Source organism: Narcine bancroftii, chromosome 1 (assembly GCF_036971445.1).
Source record: "Narcine bancroftii isolate sNarBan1 chromosome 1, sNarBan1.hap1, whole genome shotgun sequence".
In the NCBI taxonomy this organism is placed as follows: domain Eukaryota; kingdom Metazoa; phylum Chordata; class Chondrichthyes; order Torpediniformes; family Narcinidae; genus Narcine; species Narcine bancroftii.
This window is the reverse complement of record NC_091469.1, coordinates 78,283,603-78,308,445: the sequence shown is the minus strand read 5'-3', so window position 1 is coordinate 78,308,445 and position 24,843 is coordinate 78,283,603. Positions and strand designations below refer to the sequence as shown.

The 24,843-nt window shown below is 41.3% G+C and overlaps 1 protein-coding gene across 8 annotated transcripts in view; it reads left to right on the top strand.

Moving 5' to 3' along the window:
• pcsk5b (proprotein convertase subtilisin/kexin type 5b) overlaps positions 1-24,843 on the top strand; it is a 430,761-nt gene that overhangs the window by 210,266 nt on the left and 195,652 nt on the right. For all 8 annotated transcript variants that reach the window (XM_069930561.1, XM_069930563.1, XM_069930567.1 and 5 more), the window contains 3 exons: positions 9,210-9,346; positions 23,312-23,431; positions 24,301-24,400. In XM_069930561.1, coding sequence (XP_069786662.1) covers positions 9,210-9,346; positions 23,312-23,431; positions 24,301-24,400 — 357 coding nt within the window. The remainder of the gene's footprint in view (positions 1-9,209; positions 9,347-23,311; positions 23,432-24,300; positions 24,401-24,843) is intronic.

Sequence of the window (24,843 nt, the reverse complement as noted above, 5' to 3'; positions counted from 1 at the left end):
AGGAACACATGCATTCCAGTTCAAATGGGGTTAACCAATTTTTTTTATGGCTGCCTGACATTTTCCATTCACGAGTGAGCAAGTGGCTGAAATTACTAGCAAACAATAATTTGCTACAGCTGTGGTTCTCAACCTTTATCTTTCCACTCACATTCCACTTTAAGTATTCCCTATGCCACTGGTGCTCTTTAAGGGGTTGCTTCAGGCAGTATGTGGGTGGAAACAAAAAGTTTGAAAACAACTCTTTCAATCGTACCTACTTGGTTCATTATGTGCACGGTTTCCTAACTCCAAAGGAAATGGGCCAATGACAATTTTTCTCAAGCAAAATATATCAGTAACAATTAGGACTAGAGCAGTGATTCTCAACCTCTTCGCACTCACATACCACCTTAAGCAATCCTTTACTAATTGCAGAGCACTGATGGCATAGGGATTAATTAAAATTGTATGTGAGTGGAAAGGAAAAGGTTGAGAACCACAATGCTAGAGATTCGGTAGGTCAATCATCATCTGTGGTGGTAAAGAGAATGACTTATGAGGAAAGATTGTGCAAATTGGGATTGTACTCGCTGGAGTTTAGAAGATTGAGAGGGGATCTCATAGAGACATATAAAATTCTGGCAGGACTGGACAGAGTGGATGCAGATGGGATGTTTCCAATGATGGGAAAATCCAGAACCCGGGGCCATGGTTTGAGGATAATAGGCAAACCATTTAGGACCGAGATGAGGAGGAATTTCTTTACCCAGAGGGTGGTGAATCTGTGGAATTCATTGCCACAGAGGGCAGTAGAGGCAGGTTCATTAAATATATTTAAGAGGGAATTAGATCTATTTCTTCAGTATAAGGGTATTAAAGGCTACGGAGAGAAGGCGGGGACGGGGTACTGAACTTTAAGATCAGCCATGATCTCGTTGAATGGTGGAGAAGGGTCGAATGACCTACTCCTGCTCCTATCTTCTATGTTTCTATGTCAAAGGTCCAGACCATGTATCATGACAGGGTCTTCACCTGGCATGTAATCGCTTGTGTCTCAGGTGGGGTTGCCACTTGGGTGTCCAAGGATGCGTAGATGAGCAAAGAACTCCTGATATGGTTGAACAGAGCCCTGGTGAAAACAGTCTGGAATATCGTGTACAGGTCTGGCTCATCTTTGTGAGGAAGGTACATCTGCAATAAAGTGAATGTGGCAAAGATTCATTGGTTTGATTCCCAGTATGGTGGTTTTGTTATATCAGCAAAGGTTAAGCAAACAAGCTGTATACTCTTGTGTTTAAAAGAGTGAGGTAATAGCATTGAAATTTATGCAATTCTTCAGGGGCATAACAGGGTAGATGTGGAATTGAAGTTTTCACTGTCTGTAGAGTCTAGAAACAAGGGTTACAGACTCAATGTAAAGGATTGACAACTTAAAGCAGATGAGGCGACATTTCTACCCTGAACGTGTAGTGAACTATGGAATTCATTATGCATATGGGCTCTGGACACTCAATCACAGTACAATAGAGAGTAACATTGATCAATTTTAAGGGAATGAAAGGGTATGTGTATGAGTGCAGGAAAGTGATGCTAAGAAAAAAGGTCAGCCCTGACCTTTTTAATGGCAGGGTAGGCACAAGGGGTGAAATAGCCTCCCCATGCTTCCACTTCTCCTTTATCTGAGCTAATTGTGCTACGTAGAAGACACTAATGGAATTATGGGTGTAACTGTCTGAGAGAAAATCTCCATACATCTTGTGAAATATTTCACATTTTTGGTGTATAAACAGTGAGGATATCAAATTGTATCAGAAATAGTGGACAAAAATACTTTGCATTCAAGACCTTTAGAATGGAATTCTGAAACATCGATGCCGGACTTGCTCTGAGGAAAAATTATTCTATGATAATGGTCTCTTGGAAGTGGACAGAAAGTTTTGATTAAATTGTTTTGTGTGTTTGGATTTCTTTTTGAGTTCCTTTTGCCAGCTGATGAGCGCTTGGAGCTAATCCTGAGAGAAAACAGCTGTTCAGTGGCCAGTTTGTTCAACATCTGCAGGTGCAAGCCAGTCAAAGGCCCACTACTGTATTGAAGTTGGTCTTATTTAAAAGCATTCCTCTCTATTAGTGTGTGTATGCTTGCATGCAACTTCACTGGATCAGAAGCTCTTAATAAATAGAGCACTGCTGGGTATGCTATTAGCTTACTGAGCAATGCTAATAGCCCTGAGATGATTCAATCGAGAATAATTTATGCTTTCTCTCTACCCCCCAATTAGTGTACAGCAGCTGGTATGGTTTCTGAAAATATTTGCAGGGGGAATTGACCAATCAGTTCTTGGTGTTTGTACAATGTATTGTATTTCCCTGTATTTCTTTCTTGTCCAGCTCGGTAAAGCATGTGTAAAATGCCTCATTAGAATTTAAACCATCCCAGTAGTGCTAAATTATAATTTTGCCTTCATTTTCAAATTTGACTTTCATTTAATTTCCATCTTTTATTGTATGTGAATGGTTTCTTTCAAATGCCCATTTGTTTTGATGTTAGTGCATTGGGGAATGCTCACAATCAGTTTTTCTTATTAATACAGCAATCAATGTTGAATATTTTTGAACACAAACTAACAGAAAACAGTTTGTATGTTTTTTTTTAAATCATCAGCTCCCAGCTGTGTTTAACTTCGTGCTCAGACTGGAGACTTCTACTGGGAAACAATTTAATCTGAAAAGAATTTTAGATCTTGAAATCAATTTGATAATGTAGTAATTTATTTTGACATTCAGCTCGGTTACAGGCCATTTCAGCCCACGAGTCTGTGCCATCCAATTTACACCCAATTAACCTACACCTCCGATACATTTTGAACGGTGGGAGGAAACCAGAGCCCCCAGAAAAAAACCCACATAGACACGGGGAGAATGTACCAACTCCTTAGAGGCAGTGCAGGATGTGAACCCCGGTCCAGTCCCGATCACTGGCGCTGTAAAGGCAATGCACTAACCGCTACACCAACCATCATGCTGTCCTATGTTCAACCTTAAGATTAAGAACTATCAGTCAGCAATTCTGGTGGGACAGTTCAATGAATTAAGTGGCAAAAATAATAATGGAAATAATAATCATTAAGCTTTTTTTCTACAACCTAGTTTTGAATATGGAATAGTGCAAACTGGAAAGGAAGAGAATTGGGAATTGGAAATGTCAGATGTACAAAGTATTGCATAAAAGCAGCTTGTATGACAAGCCTGATTTCAATATTGTGTATTAATCACTATGCATCTGGTTCCTCCTTCAAATAGTCTATTGCATTATGAACATTAAGGTGCAATTGCTATTTTACCAGTCTGTTAATCTACAGGGTGGTCTGGACTAGTAATGTATAGAAATTCAAATTGCATCATTGTCATTAGAACTGGAACACACAGCACAGGGATAATTCCTACTGTCACAATGTCTGCACCAAACACAATGTGAAATTAAACTGTCTCTTCCATATTTACATAATCCCATACACTTCCATTCACTGCATCTACATGTATCTAAAAGACTCTTAAATGCGTTGATCATATCTGCTTCCATCACTACCTCTGACAGCCCATTCCAGGCATGACCTCTCTGATTTCTGCTAGCCTACTCCCCTCTCGCTCTTGCTCCCATCCCTCTGTTTTCTTTCCTTCAGCTCTCCACCTCCTTCCCACCCCCCCACCCCCGTTTGCTGGTGTGCCCTCCCTCCCTTATCCTCCTATTACTTCCTGACTGGAGGACTGTGCTCCTGCCTATATTTTGCTCATACCATGATGAAGGGTTCAAGCTCGAAATATTGGTTATGTATCTTTATCTTTGCTATATAAAGTACACTGACCTGCTGAGTTTCTCCAGCATTGATTTTATCTACTACTTTGTGCTTTTAGGGGGTGGGGAGAGAGAGAGGAGGGGAGGAGCAGCAAATTATTTGATCCATTCATTTTTTTTGTGCTTGCGCTGCTGGAACAACAGTAATGGCAGCGCTGCTGCTGGGGCAGTCCCACGGAGAGCAGGGAGCGGAGACACAGCGCTCCCAAGGGGTCCAACAGCCTAGTCTGACTGATATCAGCTCTATAAATGCTCTAAACAGCCCGTTAAAGAGCCTGCTGGTAGTTTTATTTAAAATCCTGTGACTCTGAGGCCTGCACCCAACATGGTGAGGCCGATGATCAGCAGCTGCCACGAGGGGTTGCAGACTCCAGGGAATCAGAGGACTGGTGCAGGGCACCATAAAATGGTGAGACCAACCCCTGTCTGTTGAGATAACCCAAGGGGTGGTGACCATGGCAGCAGACCAGTAAGGAGTTCTGCGGCTGAAGGTCCCACACAGGCACCAGGCTGCTTGTGACTCAAGGTGAGGACCTCACGCAGGCTGTGGGCTGCTGGTTACTGCGGTCAGGAGACTCACACCAAGCTGCAGAATGCTGGAGACTGGCTCAAAACTGTCTGAATGGGTACCAGGTATCAGAACTGGAATGTGAGATGGTGCTGAGGGTGTTGAAGGGTTCTTAATTGGGATCTGGAGCTCCAGTAACCGATGTTTTGGACTGGACTCTGTACTCTGTATGGCTATGCAGGCTGTGGGAGCGCTGAAGCTCACGTACAATTGGTGACTCTGGAGGGAACAATCTTTTGCTTCTCTTTCTCTGACTGCAAGAGGCGCTTCAGGCAATTTCTGCTGGTGGCGAATCAGCAGATAAAAAAACAATTTTGTGTAATATGACACTTTTTATTACATGACGATAAATTAAATCTTGAATCCTTTAAACTTTACCCCTCTGACTTCAAAAATATGTCTGGTAGAAAAAGATTCTGTCTATCCTAATATAATTTTATAAACTCTATCATCTCTAGAAAATTTCAGTTCAAACTTACAGAAAACATAATTTTAAAAAAAGGTAATATACATGATTAGCATAGTGATTAGTGTAGTGGAACTGCAGAAATTGGTCAAGAACAAATCGTACTTTGGTAACTTTTCACTATTTAAGAAAAATAAATACTTCATTACTATTAAATGCACCTTGAGATTAAAATGGCCATTAAATTCAATGCTTGTTTTTTTATTGAAAATTTTATTTTCCATTTGCGTCATGTTATTTATCCATAACATGAAAAATATAAAATCGTGACACCAAAATAATCCAATTTTTATATATTTTAGACTTAAAATCTAACAATATTATCAGCTGATCTTCTATTTCTAATAAAACCTGTTTGGTCCATATTAATCAATTTAGGTAAAACATTTAGCTCATCTATTAGCTATTAATTTGGACAACATTTTGCAATCAGAATTCAATAATGAAATTGGTCTATAAGAAGATGAAAGCAAAGAACCTCCTTTTTTTTGGGAATAACAGTTATTAACCCAATTATAAATGACTCTGGTAAGTCCCAAAGATCTTCCATTTGATCTAACAATCCCATAAATATAGGAGTTAATAGCTCTTTAAAGTAATTGTAAAACTCTGGAGAGAAACCATCCTCCCCTGAAGTCTTATTATTTGGTAAAGACATCAATATATCATAATTCTGTAACTGTAAATGGATTTGTTAATTCTGTCTTCTCTTCTATGCTTAACTGTGGTAATGTAATTTTAGACAAATATTCATCTATTTTATCCCCATCTTTCAAAGATTCCAATTTATATAATTTCTTATAAAATGTCATAAACACATTGTTAATACCTTGTGTTTTGTAAGTAAGATGGCCCGAATCTTCTTTTACAGCTACTATTATTCTCGATATTTGTTCAGTTTACAATTGCATGCGAAAGCCTTATGTGCTCTATCTCCCAATTTGTAATATTTTTGTCGGGTCTGTCATGTATACCTCTCTATATGTTTGTATTGTATTAAGCTTCAATTTCTTTAAATCCAACATTTTCCTTTGTTCATCGTTCCCTTGATTTTGCAATTCTTTTTCCATCTTCATTATTTCCATTTCCAAAAAATTAACTTCAAACATGTATTCTTTTTTAACCTTAGCCGTATAACTTAAATAAGCCTTCAAAGAATCCCATACCACAAACTTATTAGTTATGGAATGTTCATTCATGTCCATAAAAATTTTTATCTGTTGCCTTATTAAAGTCACAAAAATCTTTCCTTTTCAACAATGCTGCATTAAATCCCCATCCATAACCTATATTTTGCTCCTCCTCCAATAAAACTGACATAAATAGAGGTGAATGGTCAGACAATATCCTCACTTGATATTCAATACTATGAACTCTTGACTGAAGTTGAGAAATGATTTAAAAACATATCTATATGGGAATATGTCATGCCTATAAGAATAAAATGAATAATCCCTAGTATCCACAAATTTAATTTCATTCATAAAATTTTTCACATCCTTTGTCACCTATTTTAAAACATGATCCCTCCTGATTCCAGCTTGGAATCAAAAGTAAAATTAAAGATTCCTCCCATAATTATTTTTCATTTTGTATTAGCTAATTGCATAAAAACATCTTGTATAAATTTTCTATCATCTACATTTGGTACATATACATTCATCAAAGTCCAACATTCAGAATATATTTTACAACTTATCATCACATACCTCCCCACCTTATCAGTCATTACATCCCGTATTTCAATTGGTAAACCTTTATTTATTAATATCACAACTCTTTCAGCTTTAGAATTAAATGAGGAAGAGAATACCTCCGCTACCCAGGGTCTCTTTAATTTCGTATGCTCTATTTCTGTTAAATGAGTTTCCTGTATAAAAGCCATATCTACTTTAGTTTTTTTTCATATCATTCAATAACCTTTTTCTCTTTATTGGATTCTGAATTCCATTAATATTAATACTAATAAATTACAATTGCCTTGCCATTAGACATCCAAATTAAAACCTATATCCCTCCAGCATCCCCCTCCATCCCCCCAACCAACCCAAGCCTCTCCATATAATATCTTGCATATATAAACAGTCCAGGCTAGAAACCAAAAAAAGAAAAAATAAGAGAAGAAGATAAAAGAAAAAAGATGAGGAAAAATCCTAGAGGTGCATTATGTTAAAGTGTATACGGGATGGAAAACTAATCGCATTAGTGCCCCTGATAGCATAGTGGTCAGCATCACCTTTCCTACTAACTCACTTGAAACCCCATACCATCCCTTACTATAAACTTATCCATATACCTTTAAATCCATTAATCTTATTCAATATATTAGATCATGCACAGTATAGGTTAAACCTTCCTCCCCTTTTTAACCCTCTCAAAACATATATTTTCAGTTACAGCAAAACCTCTCAGTTACATAATAAATTCAGGTGTCTACAACCATCTGCTGATCTTTAACAGGCAATGAATCAGCATATACCTTTGTTTCATTAGGCTCAGAAAAAAAATCTATTCCTCCCTCCCAGAATGAATGCATTCAGAACAGCTGGATATGCCAAACAAAGGCATAGGCTTTTTTCCACAATACATCTTTAACTGGATTAAACTCCTTTCTCTTTTTCAACAAATCAAAACTTACATCTGGATTTAAAAAAATCTTAATTTCATTTGTAATTCAAAGGTGATTGTCTTTCTTTAGCTTGTTTTGCTGCCAACTCCAATATCTTCTCTCTTACTTCATGTCGAAGGAATCTGACAAATATTGGACGGGACCTTTGGTCATGCTGAGGTTTAGGTCTCAGTGCCCTATGGGCTCGTTCTATCTCCCAAGTCACATTGAAATTCAGCCTGACCCAAAGATTCCGGTATCCACTGTTACAGAAATTTCTTCAAGTCTTGATCCTCATCCCCTTCTTTAAGTCCAACAATCTTAATATTGTTCTGACTACTGAAATTTTCCAAAACATCTATCTTTTGCATTAATTGATTCTGCTTGTACTTTCTTCATTTGATCTTTCAGATTTTGTATCTCAAATTCATTCCTGTTAATTTTCCCATCCACTATTTCAAATCTAGTATCCATGAATCTAGTGCATAATCTTTCCATCTTATCACCATTCTTCCTTACTTCATTAGTTAACACTTCCATTGATTATTGACAAATAACATTTGCTTTAATTCACTAGAAGATATTAAAAGCTTCTGCACCTTTTTCATCGTTTTTTCTTCATTCTAGGTCATTCTTGTTCTTTCCTTTGCCTTTCCAAGTCTTCTTCCAGATCACTGGAGCTGTGGGTGTCTGGAATCTTTTTTAAAAATTTCCTGTATTTTAATTTGTGCTCTGCTCATGCGTGACTCCCCATGCATGCGAGGGCCATTTCTTCACCTGATGTCGCTGGCCATTGTCGGGGGAGACCTTGTGCAGCAGTGTCCAAGGTCTGGCCTCTCTCCTTTGGATGTTACCTTGTAGGCAGCTCCAGAATCCTTTCTTAAGGTAGGACCCTCTTCCTTGTTCTTTCTCTTGCTTGGTTTCTTGTAGAGTAATAAGTCCTTTGTCCTTTGGTGGCATTGTTAATGTCTTCTATATATCTTCAGACAACTCTTTCATATATTTTCTATAACTTTTTTGTCACATTTCCTCAACTTTTTCGAGGAGAGCAGGGATTATCAGTCTAACCCCACATCATCACGTGGCAGACCCCCCCCCACCAAGTTCAATGCTTGTTGAAAGATTTTATGGACTAAGCATCCTTCTCCTGAAATTTGACATTAGGTAACAAGTTGCTTATTATTTAATGATGCTGGTTTGAATGTGACACAAGGTCAGTTATCACAAAGAGCAGTCAGAAGACTTTTGATTTGATTGATAAATAAACAATGATTTATCAAATTGTCTGTTCATTCATTATCTTGAGATCGCTATTAACTCCCTTGTTCCTTCAAATCTCTACTTGTAAAATGTGGCCTTTATTAATCTTAGACCTTCAAGATCTGTACAGCAAGAGAGTGGATCTTGACTTTGCTTTATCTTTATTAGATTTAAACATTTTTAAGAAAAATCTTACATTTGTTACAAAAAAATTAATATTTGTTTTAATTTAATTTTAAACAAAGGCACAGGCATGAACAAATTTTATAAAATTACTCTCAACCAATTGTGATACCTTTAATTTTGGCAGAATTTGAGTTTCAGCCTTAAATTATCAGAGTTATGCCTAAATCAACCTTGAAATCTGTGTGGCAAGATTTATTTTCACTATTTCCTTGCATATGTCTGATGTTGAGAAAGGAGTTGTCCTTTTTTGCTGTTTCTTCATTTTAAAAAAAATTTTTCCTACTAGATTGTTCGATCATTCCATGGAAGGTTTCAAGAGTTGGGAATTCATGACCACTCATTGTTGGGGTGAAAAGGCAGCAGGCGATTGGGTACTTGAAATCCACGACAGTCCATCCCAGCTTCGAAACTTCAAAACACCAGGTACTGACAGCAAATGTTTGCAAAAAAACTTCAAATTGTCTTTTATTGTACTTTGTATCTACTGTGGCAAAATTATATCTTAATTCTTGGCATATGTTCCCAGCAACAATGGAAATGCATCACTAAAGCATTTTAGCTATACAGTTGACATCACTGCAGTGCCAGGAACCTTATTAAAGGCTCAGCCCTCTGTTGGCACTTCAACATCATTTGAACTGTTGGAGTGATCTCATTGTGACATGACTCAATGTGGAGTGAGCATGACTACAATCATTGCTGGGGTCCAGTAGGACCTCTCCAGGTGTTGAGGTACCAGTAATATTCAGTTGTCTTTTTCATTGCCATCTATTATAGTACGGTCAATAGAACTGCTATCTCCCCCTCTTTGTCTGGCTGCATAGCTCTTCCTGGCCAAAGAATTTCTCCTGGGCAAATAACTTATCTCCACTCTTCAACTTGAACTTGCTACCATGTCAAGGCAGACTGACCAAGTACTGGGAAATTAAATTAGTCTTGGTAGACATTCACTGATTGATATCATTATTGTGGGCTGCAATACCTGCTTCTGTGCATTTTGGCTCTGATTCCAAACTTTAGGGCTGTGGCAATCCATGCAGCCAAGGAAAGAAAGGGGAAGACAGCAGCATACCCTACATCCAACTGAAAGCAGTCCAACCTTGGCAGTACTTTAAGAGAATGAAAAGTATTTTACCCTCTTACAATGAATGGATACCATGAAAACCTTGCTGCAGGTTCCTAGGTACACAAAACACACTAACAAAAATATAAATGTATTTAACACAAGACAACCAAAAAGAATGGAATAAAAGATAATGATATAAAATGAAATTTTAAAAACAACATTCACAGTTGTCAGATGTTGTATCCGAGGTGAGAGTAAATGAATAAAGCAGGTGATTCCTGCCGCCAACAATGGCCAGACACTGTGGGTGGATCTGAGCCCCCTGTTGCAGCACTGAGCAGCCCCACCATTCAGCTCAGCCAGCCCTCAAAGGCAGCCTCTGTAATTAGTTTCAGTAATTCACATTCATTGGCAATGAGATTACCGCCGAGTGACCAAGAGATTTTTGGTGGATTCCTAGTGCAGCATGTGGCCTTAGCCTATTAGTTTGAATGGCCTTCTCCTGCGCTTATTTTCTGTTTCATTTTTGTTGAATTACAAAAGGGTCTGAGCCTCTGTGTGTTCAGATTCCACAACCAGGAGCACTACATTCTGTAGGGTGTGCTAAGCAGGGTACAAAGTGCTTGATATGGGATAAATGAAATTTGAAAATTTCGTAACACGCATCTCCATCAGCAATTTTTCCATTGCTCAAGAGAGTTGTAGGCAAGTGCCAATTGCCTTCTAATCCACAATATACCAGACACAAGGGTGGAAAGTTGACAATCCTATCATCCTTTGCAGAACCTGACTTTAAACACTGAAATTATAGAAACAAAGAACAAATCTGTTAGTGAAAGTTCTCTTCGGTAATTTGTGTATCGATCGGAAATTTAAAAAAACAAGGTTACTTCTTCTGGTGAATGAGTTAAAATATCAATTGTTTAACTGTTCCTGGGTGCACCTGATCATGAATTTGTGCCATTGCATCAAACGTTCAGTCAGATCGGATTTCAATCCCTCAAGCGCAGTTGCCTGAATAATTTCTTTCAGGATATGTTATTAGTCACATCAGATTGTTTATTTTCAGTCAGTACATTGTGCATTAGCCTTTTATCAAAATAATTTCATTTGAAAGTGATTGTGTTTAGTCAGATTCTGATTTTACCTTTCTCCCTCTTGCATTTGTTCTCTCAATCAGGTGCCATAATGGTAAAACTTTGATGCCAATAAAGGATGTTCCAGCTTCAGTTAAAAAAATATGATGGAAAAGGGCAACTTTTAATTTGTCTATAGATAAGAGGACAAATGAGAAAAGTTACAAAGTCACAGTCACCATAGCCAGAATTGATTGTAATTACAAAAATGGAAAAATCTCTATCCCTTATTTTAGATTGTTAGTGTATCAATTTTTAAAAATCTTTATAGTTTACACAAAATTATCTCTGCAAAATTACTGCAGTCAGTTCGTGGTCATTTTGAAACATTTAAATCTAAATTTACTGGAAATCATGGAACATTACAGCATAGGAAATGGGCTCTTCCAGTCTGTGCTGAACTATTCTGCTTATGCCCACTACTCTCTGTGTGAAGGTATTCCTCCTAATGTTCCCCTAATTTTCTCCCCTTTATCCTTAACCTTCATCCTCTCGTTTGTATCTCACTTAATCTCAATGGGAAAAATCCTACTTGCATTTACTCTGTCTATACCCATAATAATTTTGCATATCTCTATCAAATCTCCCCTCATTCTTCCACACTCCAGGGAAAAAAGTCCTAACCTCTTTAATCTTTCACAGTAACTCAGTTCCTAAAGTTCTCATCACATGCTAATAAATCTTCTCTGCACTCTTTCAATTTTATTGATATCTTTCCTGTCGTTAGGTGACAAAAATAGCACACATTGCTCCAAATTTGGCCTCACCAACGTCTTATACAACTTTTATCATAACATCCCATTTCCTAAACTCAATGCCTTGATTTATGAAGGCCAATGTGGCAAAAGCTCTTTTTACATTCCTGTAATGCCACTTTTAAGGAATTATGTACTAGTATTCTCAGATCCCTCTGTTCTTTGCACTCATCAGTGTCCTACTGGTTTGTCCTTCCAAAATGCAACACCTCACACTTCTTTGCATTAAATTCCATCTGCATTTTGCAGCCCATATTACCAGTTGATCCATATCCCTCTGCAAGCTTTGAAAGCCTTCCTCGCTGTCCACAACACCTCCAATCTTTGTGTCATCTGCAAACTTGCTGATCTCATTATCATCCAGATCATTGATAAAGATGACAAACAACAATGGACCCAGCACTAATCCTTGAGGCAGACCTGCAGTCACAGAGACAACCATCCACTACCACCCTCTGGTGTTTTCTATAAAGCCAATGTTAAATCTGGTTTAATACCTCACCATGAATATCGAGCGACTTAACCATCCTGACTAACCTTCCTGACTAAACTCTCATGTGGGAACTTGTCAAAGGCCTAAGAAAAGTCGATGTAGACAACATCCACAGCCTTTCCTTCATCAACATTTCCTGGAAACTTCCTTGAAAACTTTCTATAAGATTTGTTAAAAATTACCTACTATGCCCAAAGCCACGTTGACGATCCCTAATCCCTCCCTATCCAAATATTTGATCTTTTACACCAACTTCCAATAACGTGTCTGCTGTGGCGGCGCACATACTCGTGACGAACAGGCCCCACTTGTACCGCCACGTGCGGGGTAGCCATGAGAAGATGGCGCCGTCGTGGGACCTCCTTGCCTCGTGGCTTTAACCCAGCACGCCCCTAGGGCAGCCATTATGATGTCACCGCCCATGCGGGGGCAGAGCTCATGCTGCCCTTAAATGGGCGTGTGCGGGATTTGAATAAAACAGTCATTGAAAACCCCTAATGAGGAGGCTGTGAGTCTCTTGCTTAGTAGCTACTGTTACATTGGAGACCCCGACAAGCCAGACATTTTTTCTGGTTTCCCAGCATGAATCCCGCAGAGGTTAACGCTGTTGCCATAAAACTGCCCCCCTTCTGGACCCATCGCCCATGTAAGTGGTTCGGTCAGGCGGAGGCGCAGTTTTGCCTCAGGAATATCTGTGCAGACACCACGATGTTTTACCACGTCATGAGCGTACTTGATGAGGAGAGTGCAGCCAGGGTTGACAACCTCATCCACCACCCACCAGCTGAGGGTAAATACCTTGTCCTCAAAAATCTCCATCTGGGCATATTTGGCCTCTCCCCACAACAGCGCACCTCCAGACTCCTGCACCTAGACGGGTTAGGAGACAGAACACTGTCGGCCCTGATGAATAAGATGCTGCCGCTGGCAGAGGATCACAAGCCCTGGTTCTTGTTCCACCAGATCTTCTTGGAGTAGATGCCCGAAGACATTCAGCTCTTGCTGGCGTACAAGGACTTCATGGACCCACAGCAAATTGCAGCCCTAGCAGATACCCTCTGGCGAACCAAAAGGGAAAATCAGGGCACCCTCAGCGAGGTCACCCACCCAGGAACCAGCCAGTCACAGCCTCCTCTATGTGACTGATAAGTCCACTGGCTGGCGGTTCCTGGTGGACACTGGAGCGGAACTGAACGTCTTGCCCCTGACCGCCCTCGAGACCCGCACCCGAGCCCGGGGTCCCACCTTACGGTCAACCAATGGGACCATCATCAAAACCTTTGGCACCCGCAGGGCGCAGATCCAGATTGGGAAAGGCGAATTCCGCTGGAGGTTCGTGCTGGCCTCAGTGGGTACTGTGCTATTAGGGGCTGACTTCCTCAGGGCGCGTGGCCTACTGGTGGATGTTAAGGGCAAATGGCTGGTCAATGCTCGCACCTTCCATTCGGGTCCACCTCGATGCCACGGAAGCCTACAGGCTGGAGATTGCCGCCATCACCACTCCCAGGGACGAGTTTTCTAGCAAACTCAACAAGTTCCACATCATCCTGCAACCGCAGTTCACCGCCGCCATGCCCCGGCATGGGGGTCTATCACCATATCTCCACGTAAGGCCCCCTGCTGCATGCCAAGGCCAGGAGACTAGCTACAGCTAGCCAAGGAGGAGTTCTCCCACCTGCAGGAGTTGGGGATCGTCCATCGGTCCGACTAATGACTGGGCCTCACCTCTCCACATGGTCCCCAAGTCTTCTGGGGGCTGGTGACCCTGTGGGGATTATCGGTGTCAGAACAACACAACTATGGCGAACAAGTACCCAGTCCCACACATCCAGGACTTCACAGCAAACCTCCACGGCACCCAGGTCTTCTCGAAAGTCGACCTGGTATGGGGCTACCATCAGATCCCGGTCCACCCTGACGACATCGGTAAGACCGCGATCGTCACCCAGTTCGGGCTGTTTGTGTTCTTACAGATGCCCTTCAGGTTTAAAAACACGGCTGAAACTTTTCAGTGCCTCATGGATGCAGTGGGAAGGGACCTGGACTTTGTGTTTATATACCTCGATGACATCCTTAACACCAGCTGTGACCACAAGGAGCACAAGGTTCTGCTCGGCACTGTTTGCCCGTTTGGCAGAGTTTGGCCTCGGGTCAATGTAGCCAAGTGCCAGTTCGGCAAGCAGACACTGCAGTTACTGGGCACACCACCTCGGCAGCCGGAGCTGCCCCGGCACCAGAGAAAGTCACAGCTGTGCGTCAGTTTCCCAAACCCACCATCCTCAAGGATTTGAAAGAGCTTATTGGTATGGTGAACTTTTATCATTGCTTCATCCCCGGCACGGCCTGCATCATGCGGCCATTATTCTCCATGCTCATTGCGAAAGACAAGGTTTTGGTTTGGTTGGAAGAGGCGGAGGGCACCTTCACAGCAACAAAGGATGCATTGGCGAGCACCACACTTTTGGCTCACCCACGCCCAGAGACCCACATTGCATTCTTGGTAGATGCCTCAGCCATGGCCGTTGGGGGCATACTGGAACAGTGGGTCAACGGCCAGTGGCGCTTGCTGACTGTCTTTAGCAGGCACCTTCGACCCCCGGAACTCAAGTACAGAGCTTTCAACCGAGATCTCCTGGTCCTGTACCTGGCCATCTGGCACTTCAGGTACTTCCTGAAGGGCAGGCCATTCACCGCGTTAATTGATCACAAGCCACTTGCGCAGGCCCTCGCTATGACTAAAGATCCGTGGTCGGCCCACCAACAGCACCACCTCTCCTGCATGTCGGAGTCCACCACCGACATCCGGCACAGGGAAGCTAAAGACAACGTCGTGGTGGACGCGCTCTCTCAACCCGCAATCCACAGCCTCGCCTCCGGCCTAAACTACACTCAGCTGGCACAGGCACAGAGGGACGACGCGGAAACGCAGGCCATCCATACCGCCATTACTGGGCTCCATCTCCAGGACATTTGTTTACCAGATAGCCCGGACACGCTGCTCTGCGACATTTCCACCGGTTCACTGCGCCGGTAATGCTGCCGCAGTGGAGGTCACAGGGTGTCAGTGCGGTCCATGAACTAGCACACCCCTTGATCAAAACATCGGTGTGGATGGTTGCGGAGCGGTTTGTGTGGCACAGGCTCAAGAAGGAGGTCGCCCAAATGGCCAAGAACTGCACACAGTGCCAGGCCTTCAAGGTCCACCAGCATACGAGGGTCCTGATTCAACAGTTCGACCCGGCGATCAAAAGATTTCAGCACATCCTTGTTGATATTGTGGGCCCCCTACTGGTGTCCAGGGAGGCGCGCTATCTGCTAACGGTAGTTGACCGGACCATGAGATGGCTGGAAGCCATTCCTATCAAAGACACTTCCGCTGAGAAGCTGAGGAGCTCGATCGCCCACTGGATCACCAGGTTCGGAGTTCCAGCACACGTCACCAGCAATAGAGGTGCTCAGTTCACCTCTGACCTCTGGACTCAATTGGCGAGCTTCCTCGGGGTTAAGTTCCACCACACCACGGCATATCACCTGCAAGCCAATGGCCTGGTGGAGCGGTTTCACCGCCATCTGAAGTCAGCCCTCATGGCTTGCCTCACTGGCCCAGGATGGGCAGACGAGTTGCCTTGGGTCCTCCTTGGCATCAGGACAGCTCCAAAGGAGGATCTGCAGGTATCATCTGCAGAGCTGGTGTATGGTGCACTATTGTTGCTACCTGGTGATTTTTTTTCAGCCTGGAAAAAGCCTCAATGACCTGTTGGCAGACCTCTGTAACAAACTCGCCTCGCTGGCCTCCCACCTTCTATGCACTTCGGCACCCGATCAACCCGACTGCCGAAAGAGCCGGATGCGGCTGAATTTTTCTTTGTTCGACATGGCCCACACGCTGCGCCCTTGCAGCGCCCTTATGAAGGCCTGTACAGAGTCCTCCAGCAGTCCGGCCAAACCTTCACATTGAACATTGAGGGTAGAAGCGAACTGTTTACGATAGACTGCCTGAAGGCGGCACACCTATAGCTCTCGCAACAGATTCAAATGGCTCAGCCCAAGCACCGAGGCTGTCCGCCCAAGCGTCAGGACGCGTAAGCCGGATCTGGAGGGGGGTTTGTGTGGTGGCGCACATACTCGTGGCGAACCAGCCCCGCTTGTACTGCCGCATGGTGGGGCAGCCACGAGAAGATGGCGCCTTTGGGGGATCTCCTTGCCTTGTGGCTTTAACCCAGTGTGCCCCTAGGGCAAACATTATGATGTCACCGCCCACGCGGGGGCGTAGCTCATGAAGCCCTTAAAGGGCTGCACACGGGATTTGAATAAAACAGTCATTAAGAACCCCCAACGAGGTGGCTGTAAGTACCTTGCTTAGTAGCTGCCACTGATATCAGGCTCATCAGCCTATCATTTCCTGAGTTAATTTTGGAGCTTTTTTTTTAAGCCATTTTGAGTTTCTCTTGGTGGCACTGCTGTTTACAGTTATGGATGTCAATTATTTTGTGAGAGAGGGAGCGCCTGGAAGAATATCACATGCCATAAGAACGAGAATCAGGAATAGACCATTCATTGATACTTTAGTGCACCAACCTTATTTCCTGGATTCTCAGAATCAGAATTTATCATCATGAACATGTCACGAAATTCGTTTTGCAAAGGTATTGCAGTGCAAATACTGCTATAAATTACATTTTAAAAATAAATAAATTAGTGCAAAAGAAGAGAAAGTGAGGTACGGTGGTTTATCATCCATTCATAAATCTGATGGCTGAGGGGAAGAAGCTGTTTTTATGGTGCTGGGTGTTCATCTTCAGGCTCCTGTACCACCTCCCTGATGTTAGCAGCATGAAGAGGGCATGGCCTGGTTGAGGATAGAGGCTGCTTTCTTAAGATACTGCGTCATGTGGAATGAAGACTGATGCCCATGATGGCACTGGCTGAGTTCGCAGCTCTCTATAGTCTTTTCCTGTCCTTGATACCAAACACCTGTAGAAAGCCTTCTTTGTGATTGCATCATCATGGATGCCTGAGTAATTTCTGTCTGTAAAATACCGAACAACTGAGCCTGTTAGGGAAAGAATTCCCAAACATTCACTTCCCTCTTAGTTGTTTTCCTACCCTGCCCCACTGTTTCTCCTCAATAGCTACCTGTTTACTCTGAGACACCAATGCTTGCTTCTAAATGCTCCAGTAATAGGAAATATTAACCCTAAATCCACTCTACCAAACCCCACATTTTATGTTATATTTCAATGAAATCATCTTTAATTCTTCAAAACTCAAGAGAACAAAAGGACAACATAAAATTATTAATTGCATGTTATCTGTGAAATGTGTTATCCATAGTTCAGGATTATGCTACGTAGTCGAGTACTTGTAAATTGGGTGATCCTATTTGGAAAGAGAAAGTATCATTTTCAAGAAAGTGCTTATTAAAAATGCTGTAATTTAAAGGTTTTTTTTTTTGTCTTGTGCTTTAATTGTTTCTGCCCCCACCTGTCACTCATATTTTCACTACAAATTTCAACCTTCAAGTCTCCCAGAAAAATGTTCATGTATGTTCATGTTTTGGTGATTTATTCTATTTTGGAGGCAGGGCCTGAGGTACGATGTGCTGTGGGGTTGACATCAGCTTTGTTTTGGGAAGACTATTGTGAGAAAGGAATGGAGTCCTTAGACAGGACAGGATATGAAGAGGTGTTTCTGTGGGAGTTGGTGGGTTTTTAGAAAATATCTATATTGAGTTGTCTTCTGAGATGGAGACAGAGATTGAGAAGGACTAGAGTGTTGCTAGAGCTTCACTGAGTGAATTTGAGGTCAGGGTAGAAATTGGCACCAAAGTGGATAAAGTCGAGAGTTCATCTTGGGTGCATGAGGCAGAACAAATGAAGCAGATGAAGAGTTGACCCTTGCCTGTGTAGGTTTGTAGCATGGATTGCTCCACATAGCCAATAATAAGGCAGGTATAGCTAGGACCCATACAGGTACCCATGGTTACCACTTTGACCTGGTAAAAGTGGGATGAGTTTTATTAGACATACAGCGCTGTTACAGGCCAATTTGACCCTACGAGTGCATGCCACCCAACTTACACTCTATTAACCTACACTCCAGTATGTTTTTGAAGATCAGAAGGAAACTGGAGCCCCTGGAGAAAACCCATGTGGACACGGGGAGAACATACAAACTCCTTACAGACAGCATTATTATCTAAATGTTGCCCGATTAGGAAAAGGAGAGATAAAACAAGACTTAGGGGTCACTGTGCATCAGTCATTGAAAGTGGACACGCAGGTACAGCATGCAGTGAGGAAAGCAACAGGTATGTTGGCATTCATAGCAAGAGGATTCAAGTACAAGAGCAGAGAGTTTCTACTTCAGGTGTACAGGGTCCTGGTGAGACTACACCTAGAGTATTGTGTACAGTTTTGGTCTTATCTGAGGAAAGACATCCTTGCCATTGAGGGAGTGCAAAGAAAGTTCACTAAATTGATACCAGGGATGGCAGGATTTGCATATGAAGAAAGGCTGGATCGACTAGGCTTATACTTGCTGTAATTTACAAGATTGAGGGGGGGATCTTATAGAAACATATAAAATTATTAAGGTATTGGACAGGCTAGATGCAGGAAGATTGTTTCCAATGTTGGGGGAAACCAGAACTAGGGGGTCACAGTTTAAGTATAAGGAGGAAGTCTTTTAGGACTGAGATGAGAATTTTTTTTCTCTGAGTGGTGAATCTATGGAATTCTTTGCCATAGGAAGTAGTTGAAGCCAGTTCTTTATATTTAAGAGGGTGTTAGATTTGGCCCTTGTGGTTAAGGGGATCAGGGGGTATGGGGAGAAGGCAGGTACTGAGTTGACGATCAGCCATGATCAAAATAAATGGGGGTGTAGGCTTGAAAGGCCAAAAGGCCTCCTTCTGTCTTTATTTTCTATGTTTCTATTTGAACCCTGGTCTGGTCCCGATTGCTGGCACAAAGGCTTTGGACTAACCATTATGCCAACCGTCCTGCCAAAGTTATTAAGGGTGAGGACAAGTTCTGTTAGCCAGATGAGGGTGGTGGTGGAGGGTGACTGGTTGGGTCTGTTGTTAAGGAATTAAATAAAAGGCTTTGAGGCCTTCGATATGTGGCATGGAGGTATGTAGTAAAGATGAGGGTCAAGTTCAGGGAACTGGAAGTTGCTGATGTGATGGACAGCATTTGAAGTATTGTAGATGTAGATGAGGTTGAATGGGACTGGAAGGTGTGGTGCCAGATGGAGTGGGAACAAAGCAGAGTCACATTAAGCAGATACCAGTTCGAGGAGTCACGTGATGGAGTAGTGGCCGGACGGTGAACTCCAGCCCTCTCCAGAAAAGTCGGGAAAAACAAAGGAAAACACAAAGGCACAGAAATAAAAGTTACAGAAAAGTGAGTATAAAGGTGGAAAGAAGATGGCGACAAAAAAAGAAAAATCGAAAGCAACGGTAAGAAGAGAGGAAGAGAAGACAAAGGAGGAAAAAGGTAAAGGCCTTACCTGTCCGAAGAGGCCCGCTGCGGAGAGAGAAACCCGCTCCCTCAGGTCGGTAAATAATGGACTACAAAAATGGCTCGCAGAGCCGAGCAAAAGTGCGCAACCGCGCATGCGCGAGGAATCGCGCATGCGCGATGCGAATGAAAAAAAACACACCGACGGGAGGGGGGACCAGCTGGGGAGTCGATCTCCACAGCCGGCAACGACAGCTGCAGAACACCTGCAGCAAGAAGAGACCACAGAAGACAATAGAAACAAGATAGAAGAGGAGGAAAGGGCAACAAAGAAACAACAGATGGTCAACCCAGAGGAAGAAGAAGAGGAAGAGTATGGTGAAATAGAAGAAGAAAAGATAGGCAAGGTAAAGGATATACTTGCTCTTATTAAAGGATACATGGAGTCATTTAAAGAATGGCAAACACAGGAATTTAAGGATTTAAGAAAAAGAATAAACAACACAGAAGAGAAAATAAATAAAATGGAGATGACCTTAACAGAAATGGGAAAGAAAATGGACAAGATGGAAGAGCGGGCAGTAGCAGCAGAAATGGAGGTAGAAGACTTAAAAAAGAAATTGGAGAAATCTAATAAAAAAACTAAAGAGACACAAGAACTACTAGCTCAAAAAATAGATACAATGGAAAACCATAACAGAAGAAATAACATAAAGATAGTGGGCCTTAAGGAAGATGAAGAAGGCAAGAATATGAGGGAGTTTATAAAAGAATGGATCCCTAAGACCCTAGGATGTCCAGAACTGCAGCAAGAAATGGAAATAGAAAGGGCACATAGAGTATTGGCCTCTAAACCACAACCACAACAAAAACCAAGATCTATTGTAGTAAAATTCCTAAGATATACTACAAGAGAAAAGGTACTGGAGAAGACAATGGAAAAAGTAAGAGAGGGCAACAAACCACTGGAGTATAAAGGGCAAAAAATCTTCATTTATCCAGATATAAGTTTTGAACTCCTAAAGAAGAGAAAAGAGTTCAATACAGCAAAGGCGATTTTATGGAAGAAAGGGTATAAATTTATACTAAAGCATCCAGCGGTATTGAAAATATTTATTCCAGGACAACAAAACAGACTATTCTCGGATCCAGAAGAAGCACGAAAATTTGCAGAACAATTACAAAAATAGACTGAGGGAGGAAGACGGGTAATGAGAGTTAAAATGATCACGATTGATATGTATGTGGGTAAAGACAAAAATAGACTGAGGGATGAAAACGGGTAATGAGAGTAAAAATGATCACGATTGATATGTATGCGGGTAAAGAGGTATAAGAGTGAATAGAGACAATGAGCATACATGAATGTATCTGTACTTAGAGGAAAATATAGATAGTATAGACAAGAATTAATAAGGGAAGGTAATGGAATAGAGAGAATAAGGAGGGAATTAAAAGAGTGACCTTTGTGACATATGAAAAGTGAAATCTTTTCTGGGGGGGGCTGGGTGGGGGGAAATAGCGGTCACTGCAAAATCAGTTGACGCTTGTGAGTGGATTCGCAAATCCAAATGGAGAGGGGAGATGTGGTTGTCCGACAAGGGATAAAGGACAACTCAGGAGGGGAAGGGGAGATTGGGGATAAATAAGATAGAAATAGGAGAATAAGGAAAATGTTGGATGTTGTAGGAATGTTGTCTTATAAAGAGTTGAAAATAAGAAAACAGAAATGGAAAAGGAGGAAAGGTAATGATGGAAAAACGGAAAGAGAAGATAAACAAAATATAAAAGGGCTACGCTGAACTATATGTCTTTAAATATTAATGGAATACATAACCAAATTAAAAGGAAGAAACTACTAAATTTAAATGAATAAATGTATTCCATTAGAAAAAATAACTTATAGGTTAAGAAATAATATTGAAATATTCGAACAAGTATAGGAGCCTTACATTAAATTAAATACAATAGCGAAAACCTACCGGGGACAAACATTATCTAAGTTGATGGAAGGAGAAGGAAAGAAAAGAATGGACTCAGTAGAATTTCTGGTGTAATTTTGTTGAATGACAACATTGTCTGACTGGCTTAATGCAACCTAGATTGTATACCTAAAATGGATGAGAGGGGGGGGGGTGGGGGGGTGGTTTGGGAGGAAAGGGGGGGGGGGAGAAAAAGTCACTGTATATGTGTGAAAAAGAAATAGTGTATATCATGGCTAATGTGATTTAAAAAATTTTAAAAAAAAAGCAGATACCAGTTCATTGGGTCAGAGACATGTGGAAACAATAGGTCTACTGGAACAGTAAGATTTGTGGATCTTGGGTAGGGGATAGAACTGGGGATTGTGGGGGAGGGGTGTTGTTGTGAAACCAGGTTGGAAGCCACGGAAGGGAGATGAACGTAAGTGATGAGTTCAGAGATAGTGTGGGAAGATGGTGGTTTAATGAGTTTTGGTAGGGTCCTGTTGAAGGGACATCTGAGATGTCATCTGGCTTCAGCAGTGCCACTCTTATCTGCAGGTTTGATTAGTGAGGTTTAGATTGGTGTGAAGAGAGTGGAGGGCAGAGCATTCTGAGGGGCTGAGATTAGAAATTGAGAGGGAAGTGATGAAGTCGAGGCAGTTGAAATACGTAATCTGTTCTAATAGTAAAAAAAAGTTGTTTATGTTTGGGATTTGAACAGTCTTTAATGAATCAGCTTTGTACACGTATTTTCTAAAATTCCATGGGATAGATGGATTTGCCCTTGTCAGTGCTGGATTAAGGTATTGCAGGGCCTGGCACATATTTGAAATGGGCCCTAAACTCTGCTAGCTGATGCATGTGCATTCCTAAAGAGCTGGTGCGTGCAAAGTAAGGGGAGATCATTTATATTGAAATTACATTTATACTGAAATTACACCCCTCCCCTCCCCTGTCCTGTTAAAACTTGCGTACACTTTTTGTAAAACAAAACTTTCAGCAGGGATGGTGCTGACGTTGGCAGAGCTATTCCAGCTGCATGGGTAACCAAGGCGGCCATTGCTCCCTCATTGAGTTGGTGCAGGGAGTAGTCTGTGTTAATAGCCCTGATTAAATTTAAGGATTAGCGATTTTAGCCAATTATCACCTTTAAATCTGTGTTAATAACCCTGATTAAAATTAAGATTAGCGATTTTAGCCAATTATCACCTTTAATCAGGGTTATTAACACAGACTATGTGCTTCTCATAGCCACTGGCACTGCACAAATTACAACACACCCATAGACTGTTAATAACATCAATTAAAGTGATAATTGGCTAAGATTGCTAACCTTTAAATTTTTCACAAAACAGGGTTTTTAGCATAAACTATCAGTGCAATCTGATAGCCATTACACATAGATCCGTGGTGGCCCTTGAAATTACGGGGCCTGTAGCATTTGTTATTCTCACTGTTACGTTAATCCGGCCCTGAATTTGTAATAACCTGTCATGATCATGTTTTTTGATTAGGAAAACTGAAGGAATGGTCTCTCATACTTCATGGTACATCTACACATCCATATTCATGTCAGCCCAAACCTCGATCCAGCCCGGACGAGATCTCTGATGACTATACTGATGAGCGTACTGGTAAGTTGAAATATATTTCGGCCAGCAGGTAAAAGATTGCTCACCAGTGTTTGTCTTCCTTCCATCATTGAGAAAACCTCACTAATTTGTTTGCATAGAATGGCATTCATTTAGAGAATCAAATTAATTTGATGAGGGTAAGTCTTTGTTTGCACACTGATATAAATTGTGGGATACTCAAGCAGAGGAGCTTGAATTAAAAATACTACCAAGATAAAGCATAATCCATTTTTATGGATTGATTTCATACCTGTGAAGCACAGGATTTTCTCTTCAAAAACTAGCATGTAAATTCCAAAGAAAAATCTCTTGACCTGAAAATCACACGGGTGATTTTTTTTTTTAATTTTGTGACGGCTGATAAATAATGCAATTGGGATATCAAGGAATCCCCCAGGTCATCTCAACTTACCAAGATGATGTAATCAATGAAGAAAATATTAGTGATAAATTTGATTTTTTTTTTCATGTCGATGTATTTATGTTCTGTTTTTCTCTGACAGTCTAGCATATACCTAAATTTTAAGAGCAGAGCAGTGATGATGTGTGATAACTCGAGTCAGAAGTAACATTGTCAAAATAATATTTAAATTATGCACACTATAAATGGGGTTTCTTTTCCATGATTAAAGCTGCCATAAGGCTCTTTGCTTGTTGTAATATTTATTCCAATGTTATCCATGATGGCTCAACACCCAGACTTTTTTATGTTTTGTCAATTCCAACCTAGGCTGTTCTTTTATAGTGGGTTCTACCTCTATATTTTCATCTTAAAAATATCATTCGGATTGACTGTAATTTGATTGCCAGCATGTTATGTTGGAAAATTCACAATTTGACTATCAAACACCAAAACTTTCATTACTTAGGACCCTGTGACATTGAATGTCAAAATGGCTGTGATGGACCTGGGCCTCAGCAATGCATTCATTGTTTGCATTATTTCCTCAAGTTTAAAAATAATACCAGGTAAGACAAGTTTTTTTTTAAAAAAGTGTCAATAACAAGGAAGGGTTTCCTTGTGAATTATCTCTGGACTTATCATAATTTGATGTCAATTTGATTGTCTTTTTAAATATTTAATTGCTCTTTGTCAGAAGTATGAAAACAATGTATCTGAGATGTTTAGTTTTGTTCTGACGAGCTTCTCATCCCAATTCCATCTCATTGCAATTTAATCCTCTGGATCTGCAATCCACAGGTGTGTCACATGTCAGAGGAAAATTTACTGATCAATAATTTCATTACTTTCTTGGCATTTTCTACTTTTTGATGTAGCCATGACATTAAATTTTAAGTATTCCATATCTTTACCAGAAAAGTTACAATCGTGCATTTGAAGGCCTTTTTTTTCTCAGCAAGGTAAACAGTGTGAATGGAAGCCAAATGGGCCATTAAATCTAAGTTGGCTT